Source organism: Nilaparvata lugens, chromosome 3 (assembly GCF_014356525.2).
Source record: "Nilaparvata lugens isolate BPH chromosome 3, ASM1435652v1, whole genome shotgun sequence".
NCBI classification, from domain to species: domain Eukaryota; kingdom Metazoa; phylum Arthropoda; class Insecta; order Hemiptera; family Delphacidae; genus Nilaparvata; species Nilaparvata lugens.
In genome coordinates, this window is record NC_052506.1 from 26,689,426 (window position 1) to 26,709,236 (window position 19,811).

Consider the following 19,811-nt stretch of genomic DNA (forward strand, 5'->3'; position numbering starts at 1 on the left):
CCTATCTGCTTGTGGAGTAGGACATTAATTTAGAGTCGTTTGCACAGTATAGATTGCTAAACTCGATTAAGTTAATCCAGTTTAAGTTAATCTGAAAGTTTAAACTTGAATCGATTTTCTCAGTGCATTTACTAATCCAGTTTAAGTTAAACTAGTTTAGCGTTAAGTTGGTAATAGAATGCCATCGTTTAAATATCAGGAAGGCTGATTTTTACAGGAAATTTGTTATTTGTTTACAAACCATCAGTAAATTGAGGTTATGTAGCTAATATTTCCTCGTTCAAAATCCACAGAGCCGTAAGCTATACGGTAATTAAAGTGGAAAGCGATCAAGAAATTCTTCAAAAAATGATGAAATGCTATATTAGGCTACTATTAGAAATAAACTTATATTTAGTTGGTACCAAAAATATATTATAGAATGTAAGATAAAAACCTTATTTTGTTGTAAAAATCCACTTAAATCTACCACGGTTTTCCTCGTTTATTAGAAATCTCTCGAAAGCAGAATATCCCAGTTATGTGTTATTATAAACATGTTTTCTAATCAAAGACCACTGATAAAAATTGTCTTATTTTCTATCAATTGGTTTATTTAATCAAATATTAAATTGGCACTTGCTTTACTCAAGAAAACCCGTTAAAAAATTCTCTATTATCCCAGAAATTTAAATGATTCGTTTTTGCCCAATTTTTCTCAATCCAAAATTTCTTAGCAGTCATCTTTACCAATCGCATTGAAAACTTCTATCAATTTTATTCCTCCATTATAATTATTTTTACATTCAAATAATGATTCACTATAACTTAAATAATTATTATCGTCTACAGAAGCATTAAAAACAACCATCAAAAAATAATTTACATTTTGTTTCCCCGTCAAATCTTACAGATGTCTAGTTAATCCAAATTATTTGGTTTAAACCTCCTGTTTTGGAGGTTTAAACTTTCCCAGAGTTTAAACTGATACTGCGCAAACGGAATTTCAGTTTACACCAAAAAAATCCAGATTTGGTTGAGGCTTTAGCTTTAACTTACACTGTGCAAACGGCCCTTAATGGTATAAGATCTTGTGGTGTTCTAAGGAAATGATCTGACCACTTATTTCTATATGTTTTATCAAACTCAACACTGGTTGGAAATCGCATTCTCTTCTTATATTTTCATTACGAATCCGATCGCTCCCTTGAGCATCCTCTGACTTGTTTTAGGAATCGCATTTCTGCTGACTGTATTCTTGATTCATGCTTCCTTGTCAGCACCCATGCTTCACTTCCTTAAGTCAAAGTAGGTACCGCCATGACTCTGTAAAATTTGAGCAACGTGTTCTTTCTGACTCTAACTTTGAGGGATCGAGTAATTGCTCCGCATACCAGGTTAAATTTTGATACTTTTTTGCACATCTTGGTCATGATCATATGTGATGTCGCAGCCTAGATATTTAAAATTTGATATCTGCTCCAAAATCATGTCTCTGATAAAAGCATTATAATAAGAGGCAGAAAATTCAGGACAAAGGCATAAATTATTACTAAATTACTGTTAGATGTTTTTACATTAATATATTTGAATACTTTTATAATACTAATTAGAGATTGTTAACTCACCTGTGTTATTGGAATGTACAAGAATTCATTAGAATTCAGAAGCTTCAAGTTACCATGTCGGCAAAGTCTGCCAACGGGTCGATTCCATAGGGAATGTCTGGGCTTCGATCTTTCCACGGCAGTGTGGCTGGCGACATCTTCTTCACTCATAGCACAATCAAAGAATTCATCATCTTCTTCCTCTTCCTCTTCTTCAGATTCGTCTGGAAAACAAATAGATTAAATTTTAAATAATATCAAAGAAGTTGATAAAACTCTTTTAAAAAATTAAACGAGAAACCAGTTTATATTTTCAATCAATTTAGAACACTGACTAGTTTGTATCCAATACAATCAGAATCACAGAATGGAAGAAATAGTAAAGAATCGTTTCAATTTATTAATTTCTCTGACTCTTTTCCTTCATTAGAAGGAAAAGAAAGGCTAGAATTTTATTCCTCATCTAGCAAGTCTAAATATAATAATTATTGTTGAAAGATAATTGCAAACTGATTTAGTAATGATGTTAAAGAAACACACGTTCACTCAGAGCTAAGATGTATGAGCTGTACCGGTAGTACGAGAAGATCCTATCATTTTTAGTCAAAAGTTGCGAGTGTTTAAAGTTTTGATCCTTGAGGTTTTCTTGTATATATACACCTTTAATACCGAAGTAAGATGAAATCACAATTCAAGGACAAAGAAGATAATACTGAAAATATTGTTCATCGTTAAGGCGGAGTTATTAGTGATAATCAGAGATTGGCAGTGATTTTATTTCTCGCTTTCTCTTTATTTTTTGTCGCGATCTCGCGATGTTTCTATGAGGGAATATAATTCTTTTGTGAGTGAAAAAAGTTATTTCCACACATTCATATGAAGTTTTCATTGAACAGTGATTTATATTTTTGAAGTATTCTTTGTTTGTTGTTGTCTGTATTTTGAAGCCAGGCTTCACATAGTGAGAAGAATGTCATCCTGTGACGCACTGACAACACACAAGGTTTTCCTTATGTTTGCAGTGCAGAAGGAAAATTAATTTACTAGTTTTATAAGTGTTAGTATTTTTTATTTTATAATTTCGTTAATCATACAAACTGTAAATTGTTTTCTTAAGCAATGAATAAATTTTAAATTTTAAATAAAATCACACAAAAACTTGTTTTGCATTGTGTGTTAGCGGTGGCTGGGCTTGAGACACCAGTCGGACACCAAAGCCTGGCTAAGGGTCAATATAATCTGGTGTTCCTTGTGTGATGAAAGCAATATAATGTAAGAACTAATACCCCACAACTCTCTCGGGCACTTGGAGTCCGAGGATGGTGTCCCAATGTAATTAGACGGTCCAACTTGAATGTCCACGTCAAATTACATTTATGCTAGAATTTAATAAGGACACCAGGCTGGGATACTAAAAGTAGATGGATATTTCCCACATACTTTTGGGCCAAGCCTGCTGTTCTATCCCAAACATATTTATATAATCTGTAAATGTATTCACAAACAAATAATAGTCAACACTGCTTAGTCGACGTAAATATTTTTCATTATTTGTTTGGAAATGTCTCACTTCCACACGATCTCAGTTCACCAAGTGCCTATTTTGACCATTTCTTAAAAAACTGAATAATTTCGTCTAATTTCGAAGCATCAAGTTAACGTTGCAGGCAAGTGTATCAGTTTGTCATCTTAGCTACACTGTAACTTAAAAGGTTATATTTATTGATGTTTCAAAGGTAAAAGGGTAGGTTGAGTTTTTTTTGAATGTCAATATACTGGTATTATCCGAAATGTTTTGATACTTTCAATTTTAATGTTTTGAATAATTCGATACTATATCAACTGGACTTTCTGAAAGCGACGGGAGCTCGTGGGACTGAAATGACGACTAAGTGAGACGCTCTCACCCCGCTGATTTGTGTTCAACTGGGAAAGTGATGGGGTGAATGGGCCCATTTGTATAGGAGCAAACATATAGTGCCCTAGAAAAATCGATAACACAATTAAGAGTGCAAGACAATTCAATTTCTATCTTTGAACAGCTCATTCTTTAGTGACGAATTGTATGAACTGGAAATATGACACACCCCGTAGATACAACCCGTACTTCAGCCCTCCATGACTCATTAAACTGTGCCTCTGTAATAAAATAAGTAGTAACACTACGATGAGCATAAAATGAGAGTCTCGTTTTGAATAAAGATAAACACAATATTATGAGCAAAATTACCTGAGTTTTGAGAAGGTTTGGCACTGGCGAGAGCAGCATTGGTTACTGCATTTCTACGCTCTATGCAGCAATTTAGCATCTGCAAACCAATTGAAGTAGAATCGAATTTTTGCTAGTAAGCCAAACATAGATACAATTAACCGTCAATATTATTAACATTATTGTGAATAGAACAAATCATATTCAAGTAGAAGATATAGAGGAAATCAGAGAAAGTGGGATTCTTTATCTGAACAATAAATATAAGACTCAGAGGAACCCCAGCCCCTTGAATCATAATTCAGCTCCAGCCCTCCATAAATATATGATCTGTAATTGATAAATCAATAATCATAAACATGAATAAAAGAAGTAGTCTGTCCACATGTTAATCACTCCCAACCTTTCTTTTAGGTCTACCAGTATTAGTTTAGGAAACTCCATTTCTATTTTGTATGAGGTTTATTAAAGTTTTACTCTTTATTTTCAAAAGTTTTGTGCTTATCTACATTTATTTATCTTAACAGGTTTGGTTATTTTTCCATTCTTTTTTCTTTTGAATGAATCAAAATAGTATGCAATGGGTCTTGCAAGTTTTGGCGATTCATTGTTATGTGTACTTAGAGACTCTCAAATACGCAGTCTTCTGACCATACCCACACCATGGGCACACATTTATTGAATCAATCATAAGAGATAAGTAATTTAGTGGAAGAATCGATCCTATTTGTACCTCAATGATTTAATGATAGGCTGATAAAATAAAGTTCATCTAAGAGGCGTAAAAAGGAAAAATAATTCAGATGGAATTAAATTAATTTAGGATTTTCGTTCAATAATAATTAAAAATAATTCAATTGATTATTTTTCAGCACCTAACAGTTTCAATCTATATAATAAGAGAGAGTAGGGTTGTGTTTGTTCGCATCAAAACATGTCAACTTGTGGATAGCATACCGGAAAAACGGGAATGATTAAATTTAGATCTCCAAATTTTGCACATAGATTCTAAAAATATCAATCTCGTGCACCTGGAAGCCCAAATTTTAATTTTCGTTCTAGATTTTTTTGAATTAATGTTAAAATTTCATCAATGGTACATACGATTTCATAAAAAAATCACCAAATCATATGGTCGAAATTAAAAAATGAGCATCTGTTTCTATTATTGCTTTCTATCTGATACCACTTAACCTCAATAATATTGTTTTGATAATTGACAAATATTTTTAATAATAATGATAATATTCTTATTACAAATATAATAATAGTATAATAGTATTGTTTTGATAATTAATAAATATTTTCATTTTCACAAATATGGTGAAGAATGTGAAACAGCTGCATCAAAGAAATTATCTCAAAACATATGTTTAGAAAAAACATAGTTTTGAAACTTCGTTTTTCTGATGCAATGTTTAGGCCTACACGTGGCATGGATTATTAATTTTTGAACTAGAACAGTTTTTTGAGACAAAGTACTTAATAATAATTAACGTCTACAGTTTCATCAATACTGTATCGGCAATATGAAAACGCATGCAGTTAATATGTCTTTGAATAAAGGTGTTGATATTTACATAAATAAATTATTCTCTTCCATTTTTATTTAATTAAAATTTCAAAATTATACGAGCCCTGATAGAATGACTGACTCACTGTACAGTCAGTTGAAAATTTTAATATTGGAATGAGGGGTATTTTGGTAAGCTGAGCAAAAAAATAAGGTCATATGCACCTTTTCGTTATATCTTCAAATGATAAATGAGTTTTGTGGGTTGTCAAAATTCCCTCTGAAACTATTCAACTTATTCTATCTTTTAGGATCTTTTAGTATAGGAAAATTATGTTTGACGCATCATCACGTCTGAACTACTGGACTGATTAACTTGAAATTTTGCATATAGATTCTTGCTTAACCGAGGATGGTTATAAACCTATTTTAAATTCTTCAATATTTGATTACATCAAGTTTTCAGTTTGTCAAGTTTTCAATTATTTGTCATGCTTTCAGTTGTTGTAAGGAAGCAGCAGAACATTTCTCTTGAAAGGAAAATTAGAAGATTGGTATGATTAGGGATCCTTTTCGAATAATAAAAACAGGTTTTCCGTCGCACCCAAATTTTTTCCGCCATTTTGAATCCAACTTATTTTTTTAATTGAAAGGTCATATGATACATGATTTCCAGGGAAAATGTATGGTGAAAACCGCACATCGATATCTCAAACCTTTCAAAATTTATTCTCATTCATTTCCTTTATTATAGTAGGCCTATAGAAGATGATAGATGAATGGATGATGTATCCATCTATCATCTTCTACACTATAATAGAGGAAAGAACTGGCTTAAAGACGTATACACGTGTAGAGAGGATAGGGAAATTATATTTGACGCATCATCACGTCTGAACTACTGGACTGATTTACTTGAAATGCTGCTTATAAATTCTTAATCAACCAAGAATTCTTATAGGCCTATTTTCAATTCTTTTAGATTTCATTACGTCAAGTTTTAAAATAGACCCTTGCGAAGCACGTGTTACTTGCTAGTTGGCTATAAAAGAATATTTTCAGCTCGCTATTAATTATATAAGAAGCAGAGATCATGAATTCAAATCGACTTTTCAAATCAATCATATTTTACCAATGACAAAGACAAGGAAAATTGAAATAGTAATGAATTGTGCAATAGGAAGAATGCATTTACCTGGAGTTTCTGATTTAGAAGACACATTTTCAGATCTGGGAAGCCAGGAGCAACACTGAAAAAACATAACAAAATGAATTAGTCCCATCATTGGTCATTGACTTCATAATTCAAAATAGGTACACTATTTCTGATTTAAATAATCAAATAGAATTATAAGACAGTTTTGAGAATTGCAGCACAATATGTGTACATATTGTAATAATGGTAAAACTTTTATCTCATTCAATTATTTTGAATTCAATTCAGTGGCGGTTCGTAACTTGAAGAAAGGCGAAGTGTTGTACAGCTCCAGTAAGTACCAGATCAACCTACAGCAAAGAGGGATCTAGGGTTCTCCCCGGGGAAATTTTATAGAATGCTCAAAATATGGGTTTGAAGATTAATTTGGTTTGATTATTTTTTGAATGTTTAACATAATGGTTCATCTCAGTTCCTTTTCTTGAAAGTAGAATGTAGTAGAAAATCACATGCTAGTGAATATTTTCAAGAGACAACATGAAGATATAGCTAGCAACTGAACTTATGTTATGGACTACTCTCTATAGTAGCCTATACGGAATTGGAATACACAGTAACTATGGTGGTATGTGGGATACTCACTTAGTTTTGGAGATGAGGTGAATGGTTTTTAAATTTCATTTTTCCTAATGACATCAATTAATTATTATGTAATCAGGACTAATTATTGAGCGTAATTCTAGGTCCAGTGACTTTATACCTGTCTTCAAATTTTGTTGGGATCGATTTTGTAGTCCTATGTTATTTTGAATATTATTGTTCATCTTGAACATGAAAAAGCTCACTGACACTACCAGCACGGCCCAGATAAATAAAAAAAGAATTTTCAACAGTTGATGGTGTACCGTAGTCTATTGACTCATTTTGCAATTGGAGATGAAAAAAGTGTATAACTTGGAATTAATAAATATATTATAAATATTCACACGTTAGTCCATATTCACCAACTATTGCAAGCAAAATATATATTGCATTGAGTCTACGTTAGGCTACCGAATCTACCAAAATAGCCTAACCGGGCTAACCGGAATATTAAAAATATATAGTGACAAAAGCACAAAAGAAAATCTATCACTAAAAACCAAGCTGATCTACCACTAGGAGAAAGGAACATGACTGCTTTCAAAATGATAAATTACTATACAATAACTTTGCCGATAACAGTACACTGTAACAAAACTAACCTCAAAGTCAAAACGCACGAGACCGGTAGACTTGATAACGGGGGAAGACTTGAAGAGAAAACACAGTATACATAAAGTATGGAAACTCAGCTTGTACCCTGGCGCAAAAATCCACCATCTTGTAAGAAAGGTCCGCAGATGGGAGGTTCGGATCATTTTACTGATCCAGATCAATTGATCTCATTCACTGCCGCGAGCTAATCAGAAGACCAGGATTGGAACATCCTAAGGTTGTTACATGACATGACTTTTTGTGCAATGTAAAAAGCATTGTTTGGATAGGCGTTTGATTGACAGTTTCCATTCTGTATCTATTCTGTGGACAAACTACCATCGAGCTCAAAAAATAAGATTTACTAATACAAATGATTGAGTCAGGCAGTAAGCAATTATTTCAATATTTATTCAGCACAATTTATTTCAATTATTCAACTCACTCAATTGAATCACGTCATAGATCATTTTTATTAATTTAATAACACTTTTAATAAACTCACAACACTTTTGATAAATGTTTAAAAAGTATTCAACAGCTCTTTTAAATAAATAATGTACAAATTTTACAACGTTACAGTACTTGTAACAAACGTTAAACAATACGCCTACACCAAACTATCATCTTCAAATCTGCCACTCCTCTTCCTCAATTCGCCTCTGATGGTCAGTGAGTGAACACGTGTGCAGTTCGGCTCCATTGAAAAGCGTTATTTCGTAGGGTTATCTTGTTAAAATCGATTCGAGCTTTACATTAGTGCATTAAGTTTTTCACATAGTTTAATAAAATATTTTTAAAAGTCTGATTTTCATTGTAATTACGCAGTAATTACAATAAATAGTATTACATAACCTCCAATTAGTTTGACCACAGTTTGGTTTATCTATTGCAACATGGTGAAGAGCAACGGTAAGAAGCAGGAAACTCCCACACAAAAGGCAGGTAGGCGGGCAACGGTACATGTGTCAACGACCCCTCCCTGTCAAGACACAACGCAACTGGCCGATGAAATTCTACAGAGGATAAGTAAGGAAGTAAACCAAGCTGTCGCAGAGGCTTTCTCCTTCTTCCAATCTGAATTGGATCGATTGCAGGGTGAGAATAATGAACTTCGGCTGAGGATGGCAGCAATTGAGAAGGAGACAGAATTAAAAATCGACGATCTTGAACAATATGGTCGCCGTACCTGCCTGCGATTCTTTGGAATTCCGGAGACCAAGGGGGAGTCCACCGACCAGATTGTTCAGCGAGTCTGCAAGGAGAAGCTGAACGTGGAGTTGAAGATCGACGACATTCATCGTTCGCATCGAGTGGGACCAATCCAGCAGCCAGGTCAGGATACGGGCAGAGCAGCCGGCAGGGAGCGTCATCATCCCATCATTGTGAGGTTCCACGGCTACCGGACGAGGCAGAGGGTGTTTGCAGCCAAGCGGATGCTCAAGAACACTGGCATCACCGTGAGGGAGGACTTGACGAAACACCGACTGGCACTCTTGAACGCAGCAGCAAACAAGTACGGGATGAGAAAAATGTGGACAGTCGATGGCCGCATCAAGTACGCCATTGGAGAGGGACCTGGACGACGCATCTACACTGCCGAGCGTCTTGCCGACCTCCAGTAAACACTAAGCATGTCATATCTTCCTACTAAAGGTGAGCTCTCATTATTTCAATTGTGCCTCTTCATGTAATCATCACTCTTCTCTCTTTTCATTTTTTCAGTCTTTTATTTTTTGTTACACAATTGCCCTATAGATACCATTTTTACCAAATCAATTTTTGCTATTTGAACATATATAATACTGTTTTCATGGAAAAAATATAACTGGATTCTATGTTTACGAATCTTAAAATTAATTTTTGCTTTTTTGAACATATATAATACTGTTTTCATGGAAAAAATATAACTGGAATAAAGCTATATCAACTTAGTTATAGCAATTATTCATCTAGTATACTGAAACGTTTTTATTGATTGAATCATCCAATACTCAATCAGGAAACTAGTATTCCATTAGACATAACCGAATGATGTTTCCAGCTAATCCAATGTGTCACTTTTTATCTAACAATAGCATAGTACAAAAATAGAACCTTTTCCACTGCTGATAAAATTATGAAAATTGCTCCAAAACCTAAAGGCTTGTTTTCCTAGCGACAGGTTTTTTGCGCCGTTGACAACGTGATACGCCGGGCGTTTAACGTCGACCACTGATTCCTTTGAATCTAGTTGGGATGTTTTCCTAGAGGGCGCAACACGTCAGCGCAGAACGTGTTGCGTTGACGCGGTTGGTCCCACTGCTCGAGGAGGAGTCAACAACGCAGTACGCTGACGCAATCGCCTTGGATTCCAGTGTTTTGTGCATTCAAGTTTCAAGTTGTGAGGTTTTCAAGATATCCCAAAGCGCATCAGCGAGGTTTTCGGCAGACGAGGACGAATTGTTAATTGAGTTCGTCCAAAAGGAAGATATGTTATATGACCTTAAACATAAAGAATTTTAAAACTCGACGAAGAAAGACCTGTTGCGGAATGAAATAGGGAGAAGATTGGAAAAAGAAGGTACGTTTTCATTTAAAAACATAATTATGTCATAAATTTTATTAAATATATTACTTATTAATTACACGTATTATTACTTATTATTGAACACGTATTATCATACGTGTTTCCATAACATGTTTCAGTGTGTACTGAAGTATTCAGTGAAACGGTTTCTCACTTCGAATCCTTCAGCTTTAGAGAAACCACCTGTGCCTGCTAGATTAATTAGGTTTCGGGAAGGGAAATCCTCCAAGGTTTCCTCAGTGTTCAAAGTACTGTTCTATAAATACTCATCCCTCAACATATTGTGTAAGCAACAGCACACAACGATAAGTGATTCCACAGTCTCAGGTTTCAAATGTATGGGAGTGAAAAAAATTCTGAAAATTTGGCACATGATGCCAAACGCATTTTCGGATGTCCTCCGGGCTTTGCTGTGACAGTAATTGTACCTTCTTTTGTTTGCATCTTGGAGCATTTGTGCTCTCGAATATGGCTTCATCATATGCTTACCTAAACTAAAAGCATCATCGCCAACTATTACATGAGGTAGAATGATATTAGAATGCGGAAGGTTCTTTGGTGGTGGGAATATTGTTCCATTTGTAACTAACGTTCCAATTTTTGACTTCTTAAAAATTCCTGCATCTCCCTTCTTTCCGTAGGAACCCACATCAACAAGAACAAACTTACAGTTTGCATCGGCCATAGCGAGAAGCACTACAGAAAAATACCCCTTATAGTTAAAGTATAGACTTCCTGAGTGACCAGGTGCTACAATTCTCACATGCTTGCCATCAATGGCAGCTACACAGTTGGGGAAACCCCACCGTTTCCAAAAATCGTTGGCTTTCTGTTCCCAGTCTATTTGGTCGGGAGGAGGTAAAAAAAGTGACACCAGCTTCTTCTGTAGTGCTGCCAGCACTGTAGGGACGATGGTAGTCTACATATAGCAGAGGGAGGGATGCGGTCCAAATGCTAGTGACCTGTTTGATTCTCCTGTAGCCATAAACCTAAAACAAATGTTTTATAATTTGTAGTAATGTTGTACAGTAAAGTAATATTTGATTAATTTACATGAACCGAATTAATAATAATTGTCTTTCGTCTTTTGTAGGAAGTGAGTGCAAGAAACGGTGGAAAAGTATGAGGCTCACTACAAAAGGGAGAAAAAGAAGAGAAAGCTACAACAGGGAAAGCTGCTAAGAAGAAAAGAGCTCAGTACTGGCAACGGTTGCAGTTTTTAGACACTGTGGAGGATGAAAGAACGAGTTTTACAAATGTTGTTACCGCATCCGACGTTGGAGCATCATCTGAAACTCCACAACAAGGCATTCCAGAAGAGTATGAGGAGGATGCTTCAATGGAACATAGGTCCCAGGAATTATCTCCGCATACATCATCTCAGCATACTGAACAGACAAATACGACCCCATCCCAACATGAAAAAAGGTCCGAACTTGAATTTCACCGTCAAAATCCGAAACAAAGGAAAGACAGTTCTATTCTCCAAAAATATTTGCAGGAAAGAAAGGAAGATAGGAACCATTTGAAGAGATGTCTTGAAGGTCTTATGACATACCCAGGACCTCCGCAAAATGAAACTGAAATTGATATGTTCTTCAAAACAATGGCCGCAACTGTTAAAAAATTCCGACCAGATCTTGCCACCCAGACTAAAGTGAGTGTTTTCAAAATAGTCACCGATATGGAAGTGCAGAACCAGCGACTGTCTATCCCTGGTGACAGTGAATTCACAGATATTCAGTATGATAACAACCAATTGAGACCGTCACCCTCCTCAACATTGTCACCCTGGTCCACTCCACATTCATCTCACACACAAGCTTCGGACCCCTACTCCGATATCGTTTCTCAGGCCTTCCAAACGGCCTTAGTAGGCACAGAGAACAATGAATAATTCAGTTTTTGTACTCATGTTTGATTGAATAGTTTTGTGTTTGATTGAGAAGGCTACTCCCTTTTGTACTCGTTTTCTACTAAGTAATTACTTTGTTCTTCTATTTTAAGTATGTAACATATTTAAATCTGGGTAGATAAAAAGCCCTAACAGAAATAGTAATAGGTCTAAAAATAAAGTAATTGGCTAATTAATGTATTCAGGAAATAAGGGTTACTAGGCGCATGAATACCGAATAAAATTTGCATGCACCAATAGTAAAACGGCAGTTAATAGGCGGCAACTGTAGGCCAATTCAAAAATATTTATATATATTATATAAATGTACTAGATTTTGTGTAAAAAGTTGTGTAATCTATGTTATCAATATGGCTCGAATGCAAAGAAATTATTAATCATATAATCTAAGCAATATTTTAGCATTTTTTGTAAGATCTATTTGAATTTAATGGCGGAGGATTGAGATATTTAAATTTTATGCTAATTTGAAAGTCGGAAAGAGGATCTGTAAAACTTGAGAAGGAAGAACCAGTACTCGCCAGCCAGATGCCACCATAAGAGGACCCCAAATATTTTAGAGCGAAGTACCTTATTAATAATTTTGTAAAAATTAAAGTTAAAGTAAATTATTAATTTCTTAAAAGACTTCGTGATGCTATTGTGAAGCAGAAGTCATTTTTCATTTTAATTAAATTTATAACCCCCTGGAGGAGACGATTCCGGCTACCATATTCCCGGACCGCATGGAGTTGGATCGACATCGGCGCTTACAAGAAGATTTTCGACACGTGAGTGATTAAATTTGAATTTAGTGATGGGCGCCCTAGTGCTTCGAAATAATCTGATGATCAAAGCTAGCTCGCCGAAAGGGTTATTATAAATTGAGAAATTAATAAGAGTAATACTTGCGCAAGTAAAAATTAGTATTAAAGGTATTTAATTGAAAGAAAAATATATGGATCAATATTTTAGAAATTTCTATTTAATCAAAGAAGTACGAAATCTAGGCTATCAAACGTATGCATACAATATTTAATTTTTTGCAATACAATTTGCGATAATTTATCATAGTTCTAATTCACTAGATGAATGGCTCTACCTATTCCGTCAGGTGCCGAATCTTGCACCCTGAGATGAAAATATATATTCGATACAAATAAATCTACTAAATACTAGAGATTTTTATATATATATATATATATATTTGGATTATTAGTGGCTAATTTATCAAGCTGATCTTAGAGCACATATTTTTGATTGAATTATCCAAGTCGACAAGTATTAGCAAGTACATGCCACAGCTACATGCAAAAGAATGCATATGATTTCAAGATAAAGGCACATGGTAATGATTCGTGCCACAAATCTAGAATATAAAGTTTAGCCTGTGATATTTTTATTGATTTCAAATATTGTTCTATTTTTATATTATATTTTTTATCGCTCTATATATATATTTTTTGCCTCGATTGATCTTTGCATTATTTATGTAATATATGTATGAACATTCATGGTGTGCAATTTATTTTTTATTCCTCATCTCTATAGTATAAGTATCATTGTTATATATATTTATTATTTATTGAATTACAAAAGTTATAGGAGAAGCCCATATCTAGGCCTATCAAGATTTTTTTTTAAGACTGAATACTATTAGAAAAACCACGACCTAATTATAGTAAATCTCATGCTTTACCGACTGATGCCAAGCAGGAGGCTAATCGTTATTTAAATATAAAGAATAACGTGACAAGTATTATATTGTTACTTTTCTTTCTTGTACCGTATTACTTTTCTTTCCCGTGGTACTTGATGTTAGGTATAAGTTTCATAAAAATCGTAAACACCCACATCAAAGACACTGATGAAGATCTCAATACCACATTCACGCTTCCTAGGGTTAGGTTAGGTTATATTTGGAAATAGTTCATTTTTTTCGATTTTTTAAGATTTTTTTTGGGTTTGTGATACTATGAAAAATAGTTTCCAGATTTTTTCTTTTAACTCAAGGTTAAGTTTGGTTATACTTTACTAATTTTTTTTAAAGAATCTGGTAAAATACTTATATTTTTTTTGACCTAACTTGTCAGTCTAAAAATCGGACTACTACGTCAAAAGTCAATTGTTTGCTACAATGATAATGTAGTAGAAATAAACAAATATTTCCGGCTTACCTTAGTGTGACTGCCAATTTTTCAGGCCTTAAGGCCTGTTTTCCTAGCGACAGGTTTTTTGCGCAGCAGGAACCGAATGAGCCTGAAAAACGTCGACTAAAGCGCGAAATATAGTACGCAGCGTAAAAGTGTTTTCCTAGCGCCGTGTTTTATCTGTTCAGTTGGCGTAGAATCGTGTTGAAGGTTGGGTGTTTGTATGTGAAACATTTAAGTGAAACTGCTGAAATGGAGAACATGGTGAGAAAGAGAAATGTAATGGCTGCTTTCATAATTAAAGAAATAATAGATGGTGACGAAGAAGAAGAGTTCGTATTAACAAAATATGCAAAAGTAAGGGAAAGTATGAGTGATGTATTCTCAAACCGCAGAAGTGAAGGAATGTTCAGCAGTTTAGTCAAGAATCATCTTCTTGATGATGAAGAGAAATTCCGAAGATACTTAAGACTGCCCAGAGGAAGATTTTTCGACATTTTGAACCTCATTAATGACGACTTGACTACTTCTTCCTACAACCGAGTGAAGGAACCTATAACAACCGCTGAAAAATTGGCAGTCACACTCAGGTAAGCCGGAAATATTTGTTTATTTCTACTACATTATCATTGTAGCAAACAATTGACTTTTGACGTAGTAGTCCTATTTTTAGACTGACAAGTTAGGTCAAAAAAAAATATAAGTATTTTTACCAGATTCTTTAAAAAAAATTAGTAAAGTATAACCAAACTTAACCTTGAGTTAAAAGAAAAAATCTGGAAACTATTTTTCATAGTATCACAAACCCAAAAAAAATCGAAAAAAATGAACTATTTCCAAATATAACCTAACCTAACCTAACCCTAGGAAGCGTGAATGTGGTATTGAGATCTTCATCAGTGTCTTTGATGTGGGTGTTTACGATTTTTATGAAACTTATACCTAACATCAAGTACCACGGGAAAGAAAAGTAATACGGTACAAGAAAGAAAAGTAACAATATAATACTTAAAATAGAAGAACAAAGTAATTACTTAGTAGAAAACGAGTACAAAAGGGAGTAGCCTTCTCAATCAAACACAAAACTATTCAATCAAACATGAGTACAAAAACTGAATTATTCATTGTTCTCTGTGCCTACTAAGGCCGTTTGGAAGGCCTGAGAAACGATATCGGAGTAGGGGTCCGAAGCTTGTGTGTGAGATGAATGTGGAGTGGACCAGGGTGACAATGTTGAGGAGGGTGACGGTCTCAATTGGTTGTTATCATACTGAATATCTGTGAATTCACTGTCACCAGGGATAGACAGTCGCTGGTTCAGCACTTCCATATCGGTGACTATTTTGAAAACACTCACTTTAGTCTGGGTGGCAAGATCTGGTCGGAATTTTTTAACAGTTGCGGCCATTGTTTTGAAGAACATATCAATTTCAGTTTCATTTTGCGGAGGTCTTGGGTATGTCATAAGACCTTCAAGACATCTCTTCAAATGGTTCCTATCTTCCTTTCTTTCCTGCAAATATTTTTGGAGAATAGAACTGTCTTTCCTTTGTTTCGGATTTTGACGGTGAAATTCAAGTTCGGACCTTTTTTCATGTTGGGATGGGGTCGTATTTGTCTGTTCAGTATGCTGAGATGATGTATGCGGAGATAATTCCTGGGACCTATGTTCCATTGAAGCATCCTCCTCATACTCTTCTGGAATGCCTTGTTGTGGAGTTTCAGATGATGCTCCAACGTCAGATGCGGTAACAACATTTGTAAAACTCGTTCTTTCATCCTCCACAGTGTCTAAAAACTGCAACCGTTGCCAGTACTGAGCTCTTTTCTTCTTAGCAGCTTTCCTGTTGTAGCTTTCTCTTCTTTTTCTCCCTTTACTGTACAACATTACTACAAATTATAAAACATTTGTTTTAGGTTTATGGCTACAGGAGAATCAAACAGGTCACTAGCATTTGGACCGCATCCCTCCCTCTGCTATATGTAGACTACCATCGTCCCTACAGTGCTGGCAGCACTACAGAAGAAGCTGGTGTCACTTTTTTTACCTCCTCCCGACCAAATAGACTGGGAACAGAAAGCCAACGATTTTTGGAAACGGTGGGGTTTCCCCAACTGTGTAGCTGCCATTGATGGCAAGCATGTGAGAATTGTAGCACCTGGTCACTCAGGAAGTCTATACTTTAACTATAAGGGGTATTTTTCTGTAGTGCTTCTCGCTATGGCCGATGCAAACTGTAAGTTTGTTCTTGTTGATGTGGGTTCCTACGGAAAGAAGGGAGATGCAGGAATTTTTAAGAAGTCAAAAATTGGAACGTTAGTTACAAATGGAACAATATTCCCACCACCAAAGAACCTTCCGCATTCTAATATCATTCTACCTCATGTAATAGTTGGCGATGATGCTTTTAGTTTAGGTAAGCATATGATGAAGCCATATTCGAGAGCACAAATGCTCCAAGATGCAAACAAAAGAAGGTACAATTACTGTCACAGCAAAGCCCAGAGGACATCCGAAAATGCGTTTGGCATCATGTGCCAAATTTTCAGAATTTTTTTCACTCCCATACATTTGAAACCTGAGACTGTGGAATCACTTATCGTTGTGTGCTGTTGCTTACACAATATGTTGAGGGATGAGTATTTATAGAACAGTACTTTGAACACTGAGGAAACCTTGGAGGATTTCCCTTCCCGAAACCTAATTAATCTAGCAGGCACAGGTGGTTTCTCTAAAGCTGAAGGATTCGAAGTGAGAAACCGTTTCACTGAATACTTCAGTACACACTGAAACATGTTATGAAAACACATATGATAATACGTGTTCAATAATAAGTATAATACGTGTAATTAATAAGTAATATATTTAATAAAATTTATGACATATTTATGACATAATGAAAACGTACCTTCTTTTTCCAATCTTCTCCCTATTTCATTCCGCAACAGGTCTTTCTTCGTCGAGTTTTAAAATTCTTTATGTTTAAGGTCATATAACATATCTTCCTTTTGGACGAACTCAATTAACAATTCATCCTCGTCTGCCAAAAACCTCGCTGATGCGCTTTGGGATATCTTGAAAACCTCACAACTTGAAAGTTGAATGCACAAAACACTGGAATCCAAGGCGATTGCGTCAGCGTACTGCGTTGTTGACTCCTCCTCGAGCAGTGGGACCAACCGCGTCAACGCAACACGTCAACGTGTTGCGCCCTCTTGGAAAACATCCCAACTAGATTCAAAGGAATCAGTGGTCGACGTTAAACGCCCGGCGTATCACGTTGTCAACGGCGCAAAAAACCTGTCGCTAGGAAAACAAGCCTTTAAGTTCACTTTAATAATACATTTATAACCTATTTCAAATTGCTGAGTTTATAACGCTTCTTCCTAATCTCAGTTCATTGTCAATCCATAATCTATTAAATCCATTTCTGTTTATCAACAAAGCCTGAATCCAGTCTCCACATGTATATCATTACTAGTGTGTATAGTAAACTTACAGCAGGATTCAAGTTGACTTTTCGTGGAATTGACAACAATAACAGAAATAACAGTCATCGTAATAATGACGGTAAACTTATGATTGGCACTTCTATTGTAATTTTCACCATAGTCACATTCCAACCTTCTATTCGCATATTCTATTCTGTTTTCTTATATGCAGTATTACCTGTCTGTAACTTCTATTATTTCTTCTCTTCCTACCTCTTCTCATTCTGACCTCCCTCCAAATTAGCTCAATTCATGCTCAAAACTAGTTATACTGTATATTTTTAATAATATAGACATGCTTACTTCATTTCTATACCAGATCATTAACACTGTACTCTATGCTATCTGTATCACTCGCTCCTCGCTACTCACTCCCTCTCTCTCTCCTTCGGTTTTTCTCATCCCTCCAATTTCATTTTCTTATTATCTACCTCATTTTATGCACCGGATATTTACTACTTTCTTCTAACATCTCTCTCTTCATCCACCTTTTTAGACAATAATCTTACATAATCTATGTGTATTCTCACACAGCTTAGTCCTCTCTTCACATTCTTCTCTCTAAAAACCGTCAACTGCAATTTGAAATCAATCCACTGATTCATATTTATCGTTCTTATTTTCCATCTCTCTGTACACTCTCTTTTAATTGTCTATCCTCTTAATGATTTTCATATACTTTCTGTACTTGTTTCTGCTGGAGTTTTCTTCCTGTTTTCAGACCTGGTTCCTGTGACTTCTCCCACGCGCTCTCTCTTGCCGCCACCCTGGCTCTCTCTCGCTCCCCCACCTGCTCCTCCCATCTGCATCTACCACTGCAAACTGCCCACCACATTGGATTATCTGCTGGACTCTGACATGAATAAAGGAATCTGAATCTGAATCTTGCTCTACCTCCACTTGGACCCGATTCTTCCACTACCGGATACCTACTCGCTCTATCACCACTTGGACTAGATCTCCCACAACAAGTTCTTCCTCAATCTTCATCTTATTCACCATTAGGATTATTCATCACCGGAACTCCACACATCTACATCTTATTGTGTTTAGTGAATTTTTTGAACTAGTGCTATAGATAGTGAAGGGAGCTGAACTGCCAAGGCATACTGAATGCACTCGAATCAAGAGACTTTTTCATTTAGGTTAAGTTTTATCAGTTTCATCCCCATTTTCCATATCATGTGTCGTTTTGAGGTCGGTTCACGATTGGTCTGCTGCTTCCATGATGCCTCTCACTGACACGTCAGCTCGCTGCCCTCAAGTAGGTATGATTATTTCAATAATAGTAATAATGACACAGGTATGTTTCTAGCAAATAAGTTCCACTCTTTCAAAAAACTTTTCAAGGCTGCTCACCTTAACGTACAATCCCTCAGCTGCCACCATTGATGAACTCAGAGCAATCTTCCGTTTTCAGGACTTCAATATAATTGGAATTTCCGAATCATTTTTGAAGCCTAGTATTCCATCATACTTTGTTGCTTTGCCTGGATATTATCTTTTCCGGAATGATAGATTAAATAAAGCTTGTGGGGGTGTAGCAATTTATGTGAAAGATGGTATCAAAACAAAAGTTTTAACCACATCTAAACAAGAGTATTGTTCCAGACCAGAGTTTATGCTACTTGAATTATCCTTATCTAGTAATGATAAATTACTTGTTGGTATCTGTTATCGCCCACCAAAAATAGGTCATTTCACAGATTTCGAAAGTGCCTTGCTTTCTCTTATGCCTTGTTATAACCGTATACTAGTTATGGGGGATATGAACACCGACTTGTACATGACAAATTGGAACTTTGCTCTGGTTCACCCTCTAAATAAAGTTCCATCACCCAATAAAGTTGAGGATTTTAGACCAATCAGTATTTTACCTGCATTGTCCAAAGTGCTAGAAAGACTCATTCATGCTCAAGTTGTAAAATTTCTAGACAACAATAGTAAGCTTCATAACTTTCAATCAGGCTTTAGAAAATTCCATTCAACTGAAACAGCTCTGCTTC

The 19,811-nt window shown here is 35.4% G+C and overlaps 2 protein-coding genes across 5 annotated transcripts in view; one reads left to right on the top strand and one right to left on the bottom strand.

The window, feature by feature from the left end:
* Positions 1–19,811, bottom strand: part of LOC111054026 (rab3 GTPase-activating protein catalytic subunit) — a 280,846-nt gene that overhangs the window by 152,852 nt on the left and 108,183 nt on the right. For all 4 annotated transcript variants that reach the window (XM_039423432.1, XM_039423431.1, XM_039423430.1 and 1 more), the window contains exons 9-11: positions 6,504–6,558; positions 3,817–3,895; positions 1,608–1,810 (exon numbers count right to left, since the gene is read on the bottom strand). In XM_039423432.1, the coding sequence (XP_039279366.1) occupies positions 1,608–1,810; positions 3,817–3,895; positions 6,504–6,558 (337 nt within the window). The remainder of the gene's footprint in view (positions 1–1,607; positions 1,811–3,816; positions 3,896–6,503; positions 6,559–19,811) is intronic.
* LOC120350371 lies at positions 14,365–16,755 on the top strand. The gene is made up of 2 exons (XM_039423435.1): positions 14,365–14,903; positions 16,231–16,755. The coding sequence occupies exons 1-2, from the start codon at positions 14,566–14,568 to the stop codon at positions 16,298–16,300; spliced, it is 408 nt and encodes a 135-aa protein (XP_039279369.1). The 5' UTR covers positions 14,365–14,565; the 3' UTR covers positions 16,301–16,755.